This window comes from Lissotriton vulgaris, chromosome 12 (genome assembly GCF_964263255.1).
Source record: "Lissotriton vulgaris chromosome 12, aLisVul1.2, whole genome shotgun sequence".
Lineage (NCBI taxonomy): Eukaryota > Metazoa > Chordata > Amphibia > Caudata > Salamandridae > Lissotriton > Lissotriton vulgaris.
The window spans coordinates 570,386,531-570,399,440 of NC_141700.1; the positions used below are offsets into that span (position 1 = coordinate 570,386,531).

Here is a 12,910-nt window from a genome sequence, read left to right on the forward strand (position 1 = left end):
TTACATGCCAAGGAAATGAAAGTAGAGTGCATCCCATCTTTATCCACAGAAATGAACTTACTTCATTCAATTCAAAACCAAAAATTGCTGAAAGTGTATAACTTTAAATATTAGGTTTATAAAGAAAGAATGGGATCCGGAATCTGGTTGGGGTCAGGCTAAGGGTTCAGGTGAATATTAAGGCCATATTCAAATTGCGCATCAGGGCTATGACCTGTGCTTAAGCTGCAACTTAAATAAATAAATACCAAAAATGATATAAATCAATCAGCAAACAGTGCAAATTACACACTGACATAGGTGGAATTGTGTGCTGTGGCTAATGCCTTGCGTTATTCTGGTTCGAAATTGCAAGGAGTAGCAATACCCGACTTTCTTCCACCCTCAGGTCTATATTTTGTTTTTAAAGAGTGGTAACGCTTAGTTTCCAATGCCCACACCTCTCTTCTCCCCCAGAGCATCCTCAGTTTTTCTCCACCTGGCCTCATTGTCTTATAGTACCACCCTTTACTGGTTCCAATCTGACCTTTTCTTCTATAAATCATCCGATGACACCCACACTTGATTGTGCGCCAGCCATTCAATTGAGAACATGTACCAGTGTTGCTTTTGTGAATGTTTTACAAGAGGTCTTCAATAATTTAGCTCTTTTTCCAGGCTCTCACGCGCTCCCTGTTTACATACAGCTTACCATTTCACCAGAAGAGCTCCAACTTTACTAAACAAAATTGTGTCTCTCATTTGGCAGTGTGTGAGAGTTTTCTACTTTGACTGACTTCCTCTGCTAATAGCCTTCACTGTGTTTCTCTTCTGATTTTTAATTGGATTTACTTCCCTCCTCAAACTCTCTTCCCACACACAGATCTTTAAAGAGCCTGTCTTTGAGGTCTTAACAGCTCCTCGACGTGCAACAAAAAGTAAATAAAAATAAAAGCAGCTGCCCAAAGTTTTTGTTGGGAGCCAACAGCTGGTGCTGCCGAAATGGTGGCATTGCTGAATTAGTTTGATCCCACCTCATGCCTCATTTTTCTACCATCCTTCACTTCTTCCCTCTATTCCCCAGTTTCTTGCTCTTTTCCATCTCTGATTTCTGTCTTTTTTTCACAGTTTGGCAACATTTATCTTCCTCTTTCGTTCTCCTTTTTCTACTGTTCTTTATTTCTTGCTTTGGGTCAAAGCGCCAGTGCCCACCACCTCCAAACGCTGATACAGAATTTCAGGACCCTTTGCAAAGTGATAACCTGCCCAGCCACTCTCCTTGAAGGGAATCGCCCATGGGTGTGTAGTTATTTTTTGTTTATCGAAACACAAATGCCCTTCATAGTGATTGATTGTTGTATCAGGGAGAGAGTGGACATACAGGACATACGGCAGGGCCGGCTCTAGGCTCATGGTGGCCCTGGGCAGGGAGCGTAGGTAGGGGGCCCGGATGAGGGGGTCCGGGCGAGGCGGAGCGCGCAGGCCAGTAAAGAGGGGAGGGGGTCAGGGAGTTTAGAAGTGGAACAGAGCCAGAGGCCGCCATATCCCTGCCAGGGGCCACCACGCAAATATGTATCCATCCTCAGAGGATTAATATATTAAGGATATATATTGGCGTGGTGGCCCCTGGAGTTTGGTGGCCCTGTGCAGGTGCACATCTTGCACATGCCTAGAGCTGGCCCTGTATACGGGAAGCCCCATCAGGCAGAGGAGTAGCAAGCAGCTTTTAGGGATGGACCAGCAGAGGGATTCTGAGGTAGCCTGCCTGGCCAATAGGAATGCAAACTGTGATCTTATAGACATGTATATGATACCCCCACACCCCTGCCCCACATTGGTCCTCTTGGTGATGGTGGGACAGACCTTACATTTACTCGGTAAATATTGGATTTTAAAAAAACATCTCTCATGGCTCCTTTTAGCTCCCACTCCATTTGTGATCAGTAGTGGTTCACAGTGAATTATTTCATGAAGAAGACGCAAGGATCTGTTAAATCTCCTCGGTGTCCCCACCCTTCTGCAGAGAAAACTTCATATTGCAAAAAGTCTCTGCTGAAAGGAGTATTGCAGATGCCTCCAATTATGGCACTTTTAATGTTGTGGACACTGGACCGAGGAGGCCATCTTCCTCCAGACAGACCACTAACTGCCAACATTTGGTCAAAATCCAACCAGGCCTCATTCCTAGGCCATACCCAAAGCAAAAGGTGAAACGTTCTCCACCACTGCGCTAAGAATTTGAGACAATGAGGCATCCAGGTTTTTAGTCTTGGTTACTTCTATTTGAAGCATCTCAACTCCTCTCCCATTCAGCCAAGTGTTGACCTATAAACATTTGATGTTGGGTACCAGGTCCCCAGTGAACCAATCACACTCCAGTTCAAGTTCTAAACAATGGGACCGGTTTCAACTATCCTGATCCTCTCGGATTCAAGAAAGTGGTCACCCCTTAGCAGTGAGAAGTTTTTACAAACATCTTCTTTTTAGCAGAGTGGTAGCTTTACACTAATTGAGACAGACTTTGGCTGTTTCTGTTGTTACAGTCATGCATCTTAGCCATAAAGTGGCTTTGGTTTTGTGATGGAAACTGCACTGTAGGAGTAAGAGCTGACTTTAGTTAAATCAAGAAGTTGACTACTTTAGAGAAGAAAATTAGGGTTTAGCAGACTTGGTTACATGTAAATCCATGTTTGCCATTATATAAACTTTGCCCTGTCCAGGTTAGGCTCTTAAAAGCGTGACTCTCTCCCCAATGTCTAATGGTTTGGTATAGGCTGTTGTTGGCATCTACTCAGTGGCAAACTCACTTGGTCCGGAGACAGGTATTCTTTTTCTTTAGGGGGTTAGGCTTCTAGATTAGGTAATGGGCTAGAAGCCAGGTAGCTTGTGTCTCCCGAAGGTCACCTGCGAAGCTCGAGTTGCCACATCACTTGGTGGAATGAGAAAGGTCACCTTGTCTTTGGGTCGAAGGGAGCACAGGTCTCTTTGGACCTCCATTGTCTTATGATCTAGAGGATCCTTAGCTCAGGTCAGACAGAGGACCTTCTCCAAAGATAGTCATTATGTGTTCATGTGTGGTGGAATCATTGTTTGCATCAGAGGCAACAACTATCCTCCCTCATCATGTTCAAGGTAGAGCTCCAATATCGATGAATCTTTCATCGGATCAAACAAGACATCCAGCCCACAAGGTCCACAGTGTGTTTGTGCCTGTAAAAAACAATACAGTACCATTGTTCAGACTGCGTTGAACAAAATTTGCCATCCGTTTGCATGCCCGCCTACACCTGCTGTTCTTCGGTTAAAAACAGCATTATAAACCAGCTCTGTTAATTTTTTTTGAGTGATGCACGCTCCACTTAACGTATCGTATGACTTGAGCAAACAGATAACTTTGTGGTCTAGCCTGCTCTTCTCGAAGCCTGCTGGATACACTTCAGCACGTCAACCCTGAAGATTGGCATTCGCTACAGTACGTGCGAGGCAAGTCCTCGTTACAATGCCACACAATTCCTCCTCTAAGACTGTTTTGCAACTCAGCAGTGACCTGGAATAACACTAGTAGATACTCTTAATAGAATGTTATACTAAGCTGTTTTAACCAGTGGAAGTGATATTCCATATCTGGAACCCATCCAGTTCCCTAAAAACACCTCACTATGGAACCAGTCCTTCTGATCCTTTCCCTACAGAATAATATTGAGGTACCCAACAACATTCTGTTTTTTTTAGCCTTGACCAAAAGAAACACTTGAGGATCACCTGTTAGATTACACTTGTACATCGAAGCCTGGTTTTATGAGGAAATATGGATAGCGCAACACTGCAAACTCAATCGTTTCCAGGTTGAACAGCCCTGTTGAGTTATTTTGTTTTACCACAGCACCTAATGATGGTGGTTGGCCTGTTTCTAAGCACCTCTGGCTTTGGCAGATAAGGAGACTGTGGCACGATATGTGGTAATTTGATTTTTCCAGAATCACACAATTTTGGGTATGTGGTAAGCCAAGATTACAACTCGGATGTCCTAGAGCCGGAAACCACAACACAGTCCCCGATCACTAGCAACTACTGTCATGTCACTTGAAGTCTCATTCTGAGTTTTCTGTGGGACAAACTAGGTGGTGGCAACATTTGTCCGGCATACTGTGATTCATAGATAAAATTATACTGAAAACAGACAATATTGCTATTTTGTGAATGGAGCCATTTTTCTTTTAGTTTATATTGCACTTTTTGCATTTTTCAGCACGGAACTCTCTACCAGCGCTAAAGTCCGATATGCATTTTTTCTGCCTATTGGCAAAACTCCGCAGAACCTTGTAAATGTAAATGTAAATTGATACTTGTATAGCGCACTACTCACCCGCAAGGGTCTCAAGGCGCTTGTACGAATACCGCTGTGGAACCCATCCTGGCTTTCTCTGTGAGGCGTCCACTCCTGGGCACCCCCAAGGTGGAGGCCAGGCATCCTTAGCGTTGTGGGGGCCGTTGTGGAGATTAAGCAAGCTACTGCCCAGAGTTGGACACCATGATTGGAATAGGCACCGAGGCGAGAATTATCAGGTCCGTGGAATTTTTGAGCCCAAGACCCGCCGAGGCTGGGAATTGAACCCTGGTCCCGGGCTAGACCTCTGCATCAGGGTCTACCGCTCTAACCATTGAGCCACACTTCTCCACTTGCGGAGTTTTTATGTAATTTCGCGGAATTCCGCGGAGTAATTTCTGCAAGTTCTGCCCACCCCTAGTATAGAGATCACTCCTAAAAAACCCTTTGAGCAGCAAGTCTGTTCAAGAGCTCTACAACAGCTTAAGCTAGCATGTCCAGTGGCACAAGACTCATTTTGTGAATTGTAAGTTGAGCTACCATTATATTCACAATGAGGATAGAGTGTAGTAACCTCGTGTGAAATCTTTTGTACATTATAGGGATTCGGCGCAGGAGTTTCAAATGAATCGCACTGTAATTCATGAGGAAAGATGTTGCAGGCTGTAAATCCTTCTTATTGGCAAGATCAGAATTTTGCACTGCGGTTTCAGATATAGAAACCAAAATTCATAAGAATTACTTGTTGTAAAATCATATACAGAATCACCACCCCCACAAGTCAATTCATCAACAATGATATTGAATTAAAAACCTAGAGCATGAAACTTCCCTTGTGACACTATTTGTGCAAAAACTTGCACAGACTGTGTGGTGAGTGGAACGTGTGTTCTTGATTCAGTGTCAGCTATGCTGGTGCATAAGTGCTAGAACTACTTGCCCCACTTGAGTAAATTGTGTGATCTTGGAAAAAGTCAATTTTTGTTGCAGGTTTATATAGCGTGAACTCTACCGAGCGCTTTACACGAGTACCAGTTACATTACACAAGGCCACATTCATTTTTTTGGTAGGCACGGGGAGAGAAAGTGATTTGCCCAGAATGCTGAGCTTAGGCCGAGGCTCGAACCTGGTTCCCCGTCCCCCAAGTCGGTAGCTCTAGCCGTTAGGCCACATCCTCTCCCACTTCATCCACTAGTGCCACTCGCTGACTTCTTCATCTGCTAGAACATCTAAACAGTTAAGCTGTTGGTTTTAAACAGCATTAGGTAGATTTACCAACACTTTGCACCTCTGCAAAGTCACACAAAGTGATGCCAAGTCCTGAAATTGTATTTTCCTTCCAGGAATTTTTTTTGTGCCTGAAAACTGCACTTTTTTCTCACACAAATATGACTTTTGGCTACTTTGCACTATTTCACATCAAGGATAAGTTATATCCAGCTCCAACACACGTTTGTGCACCAGTGCAGGGGAATGGGAAGTTAGTAGGCCACATGTAAATATGGCTCATGGCTGCTCTCTCCGCTTGGACATTTCAGCGCAGCAACTTTGGTTAATGCCCTGCTCTATATATATTATTAAATCTGGCCCCATAATTGTATCATTAAAAAAAAATTGGATATGTGTAATGTTGAAAGAAAGAATGCAAATAATAAAGTTGATGTATTTATTTTAAAGGAACACAGGAGCGAGGTAGGACCCAGCCTACACAAGTCTTCTTCCCAGTCAAACTGGCCTCCAGCAAGGAATATGGAACCTTGCTAGAATGCACGTGGGAAGAAAGACTGAAGGAAAACGATTCTAGAAGACATAACTGCATGACAATATGTCTGGTTCAAGTCACCAGCATGGTTTCACCAAGTAAGGCCCATTGGCTTGCATGGAGGCCAGGGCTGGCGTGCCACGGTGTGATACAGACGTGCCTTGCTCACTAGGACCCAAGACCCGCCCATATTTTATGAGGAAACAACCTGAAGTGCACGTGTGCTAATAACCGGCTGCAGCGCGAGCCACCAGAGTGAGCAAGCGATTGGCAAACCCTTTTATAGTCCACCAATGTGCTCTTCCCGACAGGCCTTGCGTCAAAAGCATTACTCACGGAAATCTGGAGCACCGCCCCCTGGATCAGGAGCTTAGAGGGACCACAAGGAAATCTGGAAAAAAAACTCAGGAAAAAGGCTGTTCGGTATGGGATCGGGGCTACTTACAGGGACCACATCACTCCCATTGGCATAGCTATCAATGGTGGAGCAGGTGCAGTGATACCAGGACCTGACGAATCCTGAATGTTGGTGTATTTACTAGCCAAACAACAGCCAGGAGGCCCATTTTCCTAGCGTCCTCTAGGGCCTGTGGCACCCTCGCTGCACCACTTGCAATGTAGCCATTTTCCAGAGCTTTGGCTGCACAATTGTCTCGTTGAGGAGGCCACCAAATGTTCTAGCACAAGCCCTAAGTAGGCCACCATTTTTCTAGCTCAAGCCCCAAGTAGACCACCAAAAGTTCTCGCACAAGCTTTACGTAGGCCGCCAAAGTTCTAGCACAAGCCCTAAGTAGGCCACCAAAAGTTCTAGCACAAGCCCTAAGTAGGTCACCAAAGTTCTAGCACAAGCCTTGACTCCCCAGACCTTTGCCTAAGAAGGCCTGCAGTGGATATAGGTGTGTGTGGACCCAAAAGGAATTGGTTGCGTCTGTAACAGGATGGGCTGGGGCAGAGTCAGTGACGTGTCTGGTTGTTTGTTGACCTAATGACTAACCCAGTGGAGCGTTACTCAATAGGCAGCGCGAGGGCTGGTACAGGTGCACGGGGAGTGTCCAAGGTGTCACGAACAGCCCGGAAGCCAGGAGGGGGCCTACGAGGGCAGGAGAGAGGGAGAAAGAGAAACAGCAAAATACCCCGGGTACAGGAAACTGTCTCACAAGAAGCACCTGTCCAGCCAATCACAGCACGGGCCCTGGGGGAATAAATCCTGCCCCCCCCCCCCAAAAAAAAAATGATTGATTTGATAAAGACAGCCATGATAATTACTTTTAACTCATATTCAATTTCTCTAGTAATTTGGGGAAGACTTGGGGCTCATTGGAAGCCATATTAATCCGACTTGGTGTTACCTTACAGGAAATACAAGGAGATTTGGAAATTTTAGGGTCAATCTTGAGGGGGTGCTGGTTGCAAATAAGCCAACAGATTTAAGGGCATGTGCAGTTATTTCAGGGAAATGGTTGGCATTGGTATTCATGCCAAAAGCAGCCGATGCCGCCATGCCCCCTTCAGGTAGATGTACATTTCCTGAGCTCTGGGGTCACTTCTGACAGTTTCAGGAATAAATGCGGCCTGTGGGTCCACTTAGAAGGATGTGGAATACTATGGAGGCATTTCAGGGCACCTGGCACGTGTATTCTTTAGCATCATGGATCTTGTCAGCCAATCAGGGACCGTCCTGTGAGCTGAGCTAATTGGGGCTGCCTGGGTAGTAAGAAACAGCAGAGGGGAGGGAGGGGTGTGACATCACTAGAGTGTGGAGGTGTTTGGGTCTGTCTTCGATGTTTTTTCGGAATCTTTTCTGGAGTGAATCACTCCAGTTTATCAGAATTAACCTAATCTGGGTTGGGGCATTCTACCCAGGCAAATAGATTGACTCGTTAACCCCAAACCCCAGATTAACAACAGCCCGAGGCAGCTCAGTGTAGACAGAACAACAAACAGAAAGATGAAAAAAATCACTGGACAAGGAGCACTCTACATTTGAGACATGGGAAAGCCCTACAATTGAGACACGCAACACCCTACACTTGAGACACAGGACGCAAGTGAGCCTTGCAACGCCCTATAATTGAGCACTTTTCTGCACTGTGACGGGGATGGGAATCGAAAGGGAAATATGCCGAGGCGTGAAGAAACGTAACCCCATTGAACAGAGCCAAAAAACTCTGAAAAGAAACCTGTTTTGTTGAAAACACTCACAATAAAGACCGCAGAGCCTGTCATTAGACGATTGTGCTTCGCTCGCTCGCAGCTCGGAGCATTTTTAACAACAGGCTTAGAAATAGAATTGCCTGGAATTAGCTAATGACGGTGCGGCGCGCTACTGAAAGGGAACAGAACTTAGATTGTTCAGGAAAAAAAAGAGAAAAGAAAACCTCAAGGGGCCGCCCAGGGCTTTAAGTGGGCCGGGTCTCAAGGGGTCTGAGCACCGGCAGTTTTTTTCTGGGGGCCTCGAAACGGGTCTCTATCGGGCTCTGTTTTGAGCCCTGACACAGGCAGCCCGTTTTTTTTCCCGGACTGCAATGACCGCTGTTTGCTGTCACTGCAGTCCGGAAAAAAGTGCCAGGGCGCAAAACAAAGCCTGATAGAGACCTGTTTCGAAACAGCAGGCACATTGATGTGCGCTGCTCACACTGCTCACTTCTCAGTAGTAGAGAAGTTACAGCATGACATCATGCCAGGGGAGCGTTGTGGAGGAAGGGAAATCCTTTTAGAGTCATTTTCTTTCTGGATTTCCCTTCTCTTTCTGAAAGTCAGGAGCAGCAACATCGTGGTAGGGTCACCAGGGCTTTAATTGGGAGCTTTGTCAATATTATATACAAGTCAAAGTTGTAGCTTATTTATCTTCTGCAAGTAATAACCATTGACAAATCCAATATAACTTACTTGCTGTAGGTATGATGTTACTTGTATCAAATATCTGGATGCAATGACAGAAACAGCAAATTACAAGTCGGGCTGCACACTATGCTAAGCACAGATTTTTTGCGTAAGTGATTTTAAGCCACGCCCCTAATTACACTGGCCACGCCCCTTTGAGAGACCCCCCAGTTTTTTTATCCCACTTAAAGCCCTGGGGCCGCCTCCAGCAGCCTTTTCAAAGCGCTCCTCGCAGACCACGTTGTAGTGGGTGCTGTACCTGGGGTTGTCGCTATCTGACGCAACACCTGACCTCAGAGTGAATTGCGTCACACTGACCCTTCAACCCGTCGGCTGGGTGGACTAATGTGGACTCAATGGAACTGTGTCCGACCTCATAGTCACAGCTTTGAATCCGGCGGGCCCACTCAGACTTTCATCCTTACGAGGTTGATAAAACGCATAGCTTTAAGTTAGGAAACACCAAACAGCTTCCAAGTGTCAATAGCGCTAAGAGGCCTAGCTGAGGTCTATATAGCGCTCTACAAATGTGAAACAAATACATTTCAAATGTGTGAATTCACAACTTGAAACGGTACCTATTGTTGTCCAGTGTTCAGTGCTGGCTGTAGATGAGACCAAATGCATGGCCACAGTTTCGAATTCGAAGAGCCCACTCAGGATTTTATCCTTAACAGGTCGATAACATGCCTACCCCTTGAGGTAGGAAACACTAAACATCTATAATGTGTCAATAGCGCTAGGAGGAAACATTGGGGTCAACATAGCGCTCTACAAATACACGCTATGTGAAGTAAAAACTTCGAATTTGTGAATTTACCACTAGTGCCTACTGTTTTCCAGTGTTCCATGCTGGGTGTGAATCAGGACATGTGCACCCCCCTCCCAAACTCACAAAACATGGATGTCAGCCATGAGACCGGGACGTGTCACCTCGCTTGTTACAACAATCTTCTCACTGTAGATTAGCACGGAAATGCGCTAAAGATGCGGTAATCGTGGTGGTAACGCACGTTATCAATTACCTCATCACGTCACAAAAATATCAGCGTAAGTGGCGGTAAAATGAAATACTCCACGCATAAATGCGGAAACGTGCATTGTTTATGATTCCAGCTTTTCATTCACCAGTCATGTGGGAGAAGGCTAAAGCAGGGTTAATAACGCCGAGCACACATTTCACCTTATGTAGTATCTATAAACAAGGACGCACATATTTAAAACAGTAGTCTATCGTTTAGATAGCTCCAACTCGGTCGCTGAGGGCTCAAGGCGCTGTTACAGGCACTTTGAGTGCACAAGTCAACAGAAAAAGTTAACTAAACTGCTGTAAGCAAATCTGAGGGACCCAACAGGTAGCAGGTTGAAATGTCCATTAACCCACTAAGCTCTCCAACTAGCGCTAAGATACAATTCAGCACATACGGGGCACTATAAAAGCACAGCAAACATTATTCCGATTGTGTCGTACCTTCAAAGCACAGCAGCAGCAGTAAAGTAGTCCAGGGAGTCCGGGAAAAGTCCATTTTGCTCTCGCGGCGACGGCCCAGGTGAAGAAAGGTGGCAGGTGGATTTTCTCCTGAGACCAACAGGCGAACAAGACACCTCCCTGGCCCTAAAGGTGTCTCGGCAGGTTCCACATGGTCTGCCTGGGGGGAGAAGCAGGTTGTGTTTTGGGAGGGAAACCGAGAAAAGATACTTAAAAGCTGACAGGGCAGTTCCTGTGGAGAGTTTTTCCCACGTTCTTGAATGTAAAACCACACGGAGTTCTGTCCGGTTGCAGTTGCGTAAATTCCAAGCGTGTTGAGGTCCCCTTACGCCGTCGCTCTCGTCGCCACCTGCTCTATAGACCGAAAACGTCTGTCAGAAACTTCGTTAAATGTTGAAAATAAAGAACGGAGAGCTGCCTGCTCCCCAAGCGCCGCTACAGGCATTAGAGCATTAACCACTAACCTGCTTGACAGGTTGAAACAGGTGTCTCTAAAAGGGGCGGGGCTTGGCGGGGAGCGAGGCCCAACCTCGCAGAAAACTTACTAGACATGTCTGATAATTGTTCGTCATAATTACCTTATTGTCTTCAGGGCGAGGGCTGGACTTCGCACCGCTCTGAAGTTGTTTTCCTGGCACTAGGGTTTAAAAACCGACCTTCTCCAAAGGAAAAGGAGTTTTTCCGGTTTTTCCGTGTGAGAGAATTAGGACAAAAAGTTGATTTTGGGAGCTTTAACTGAACTGCAGTCTTCGTTGCTTCCCTGAATGTGGACCCAAAGTTTTTCACAGGAGTCCGTCGCCGGCGCGGCTGAACGCCAAAGATGCCAATAACACGGATGTCTGTCCTTTATTACACCATTATGCCCCTTCCTTCCAGTGCCCCTTTCGGTCACGTTTGCAATGCCTTTTAAAAAAAAAAAATATTACTCCCTTTGTCACTGTTTTCCGGACTTCATTTTTTTCCTGCTACACACACACACACACACACACCCTCCTTCCTTTGTCTGTTTTCCTCTGTGTCAAAACCACGTGATAAAAAACATAAGTCCCACTCCTGAAAAACGAGCTCCGGTGCCCAGCACCTGCAACCACCTCCCCAAATTAAGCCTCAGCGGAGCCGACAGTTCATTAAACGCGTAGCAGGGTGCCTATGGATGAATGCAACACGATATCTAGATTATACAGACTGCTTTGTTCAATTTTGCTTTGACACTTTGAAGTTGGTTTTTTATTGACATTTTGAACGGCTAGAGCCAAAAGTAATGTTTGCTCTTGTTGATTATACTTTTGCACTTGTAAGGTCGTGAAAACGTCGGTACCCACTTGCACCTCCCCGTGCCACCTGAGCAATGGGCCCCCTGATGGTAACATTGCTGGCCAAGTAACCAGAAGCCACTGTTTTCTCTCCTGTACAATTTTGAACACATTTTGTGATTCTGTAAAATGATTTTATTTTCTCTCTTCACGGGTGATGGAGACCGGTGGCTACCCGCGATTTGAACCTGCTGGAGTTTTCAACCATCTATCTAAAGGAGACATTTTAAAACAGTTTGTAGCACCTTGTTATCCCAATCCATATCCCATGCTATGCTATGCTGTACTTAAAGCTAAATCAATGTTATGAGGAATTTGGTAGATTTGAATATTACCCCCTTGTAGTCATATTTACAAGAAAAACGCTACTTACAAAAAAAGGTGTCCTTGTGTAATGTAACTGGTGCTTATGTAAAGCACTACAATACCTTCGGGTCGAGTTTACGCTATGTAAACTGCAAAAACTAGACTAAAGTGACTAAACTAGGTGCCTTTCAAAGGGCTGTATGTAACATGTAGGCTGGTGGTAGTTGTACCCGCAAGTATGTGGTAGACAACTTGTCTTGAACCAATTCTATCTTTAAGGTAGGTGGTAGTTCTTGTAATCATTTGCCTGTGATCTGCAAGTAGTCGGTAGGTGCCTTGCAGAGTTATTGGAATTATGAAAGGAGGCTGCCTTTCCCCTCTAAAGATATACATGCCCTATGTACAAAGAGCCAGGTTACACACGGTGGTCGTAAGTAGCAACCTGAGGATTTCTGACCTTTCTGGTTTTGCAGAGCAACTTATGTACTAACAGTTCGTGTTGCAAGATCTCCAAATGCAGGTGGTCGCTGAGTGACCTAATTCATTCTAATTGGGCAGGTCGTGCTTGGTAACACCCTATGTTTGGCTAGACACATAGTCAATGTGGATGTGCAAGGAACAGCAGACCACCATCTCTGGTTGTGCATTCCCAAACTGGAAATAACTTTCTTTTAAAGCAGCCATTCTTCCTTAAAGAAAACGAATCAGGGGACACATTGGTGGCATGAAGGAATGGCGAGGGGGCAGTTGTGTTCTCCTGAATTACCCTCAGATGCATCTGAGTCACTATATGAAAACAGATACTTATTGCATCATATCCGGGCATTTTTTATTTTTTTCCGCAGTGCTT

The 12,910-nt window shown here is 45.4% G+C and overlaps 1 protein-coding gene across 2 annotated transcripts in view; it reads right to left on the bottom strand.

Moving 5' to 3' along the window:
• The window catches only part of NECTIN4 (nectin cell adhesion molecule 4), a 165,658-nt gene extending 154,723 nt beyond the window's left edge, over positions 1-10,935 (bottom strand). The window contains exon 1 of one of the 2 annotated variants that reach the window (XM_086945419.1): positions 10,424-10,935. In XM_086945419.1, coding sequence (XP_086801545.1) covers positions 10,424-10,478 — 55 coding nt within the window. In that variant the 5' untranslated portion in view covers positions 10,479-10,935. The remainder of the gene's footprint in view (positions 1-10,423) is intronic. The other variant, XM_086945418.1, reaches the window with a different exon arrangement.
• Positions 10,936-12,910: the final 1,975 nt, after the last annotated feature.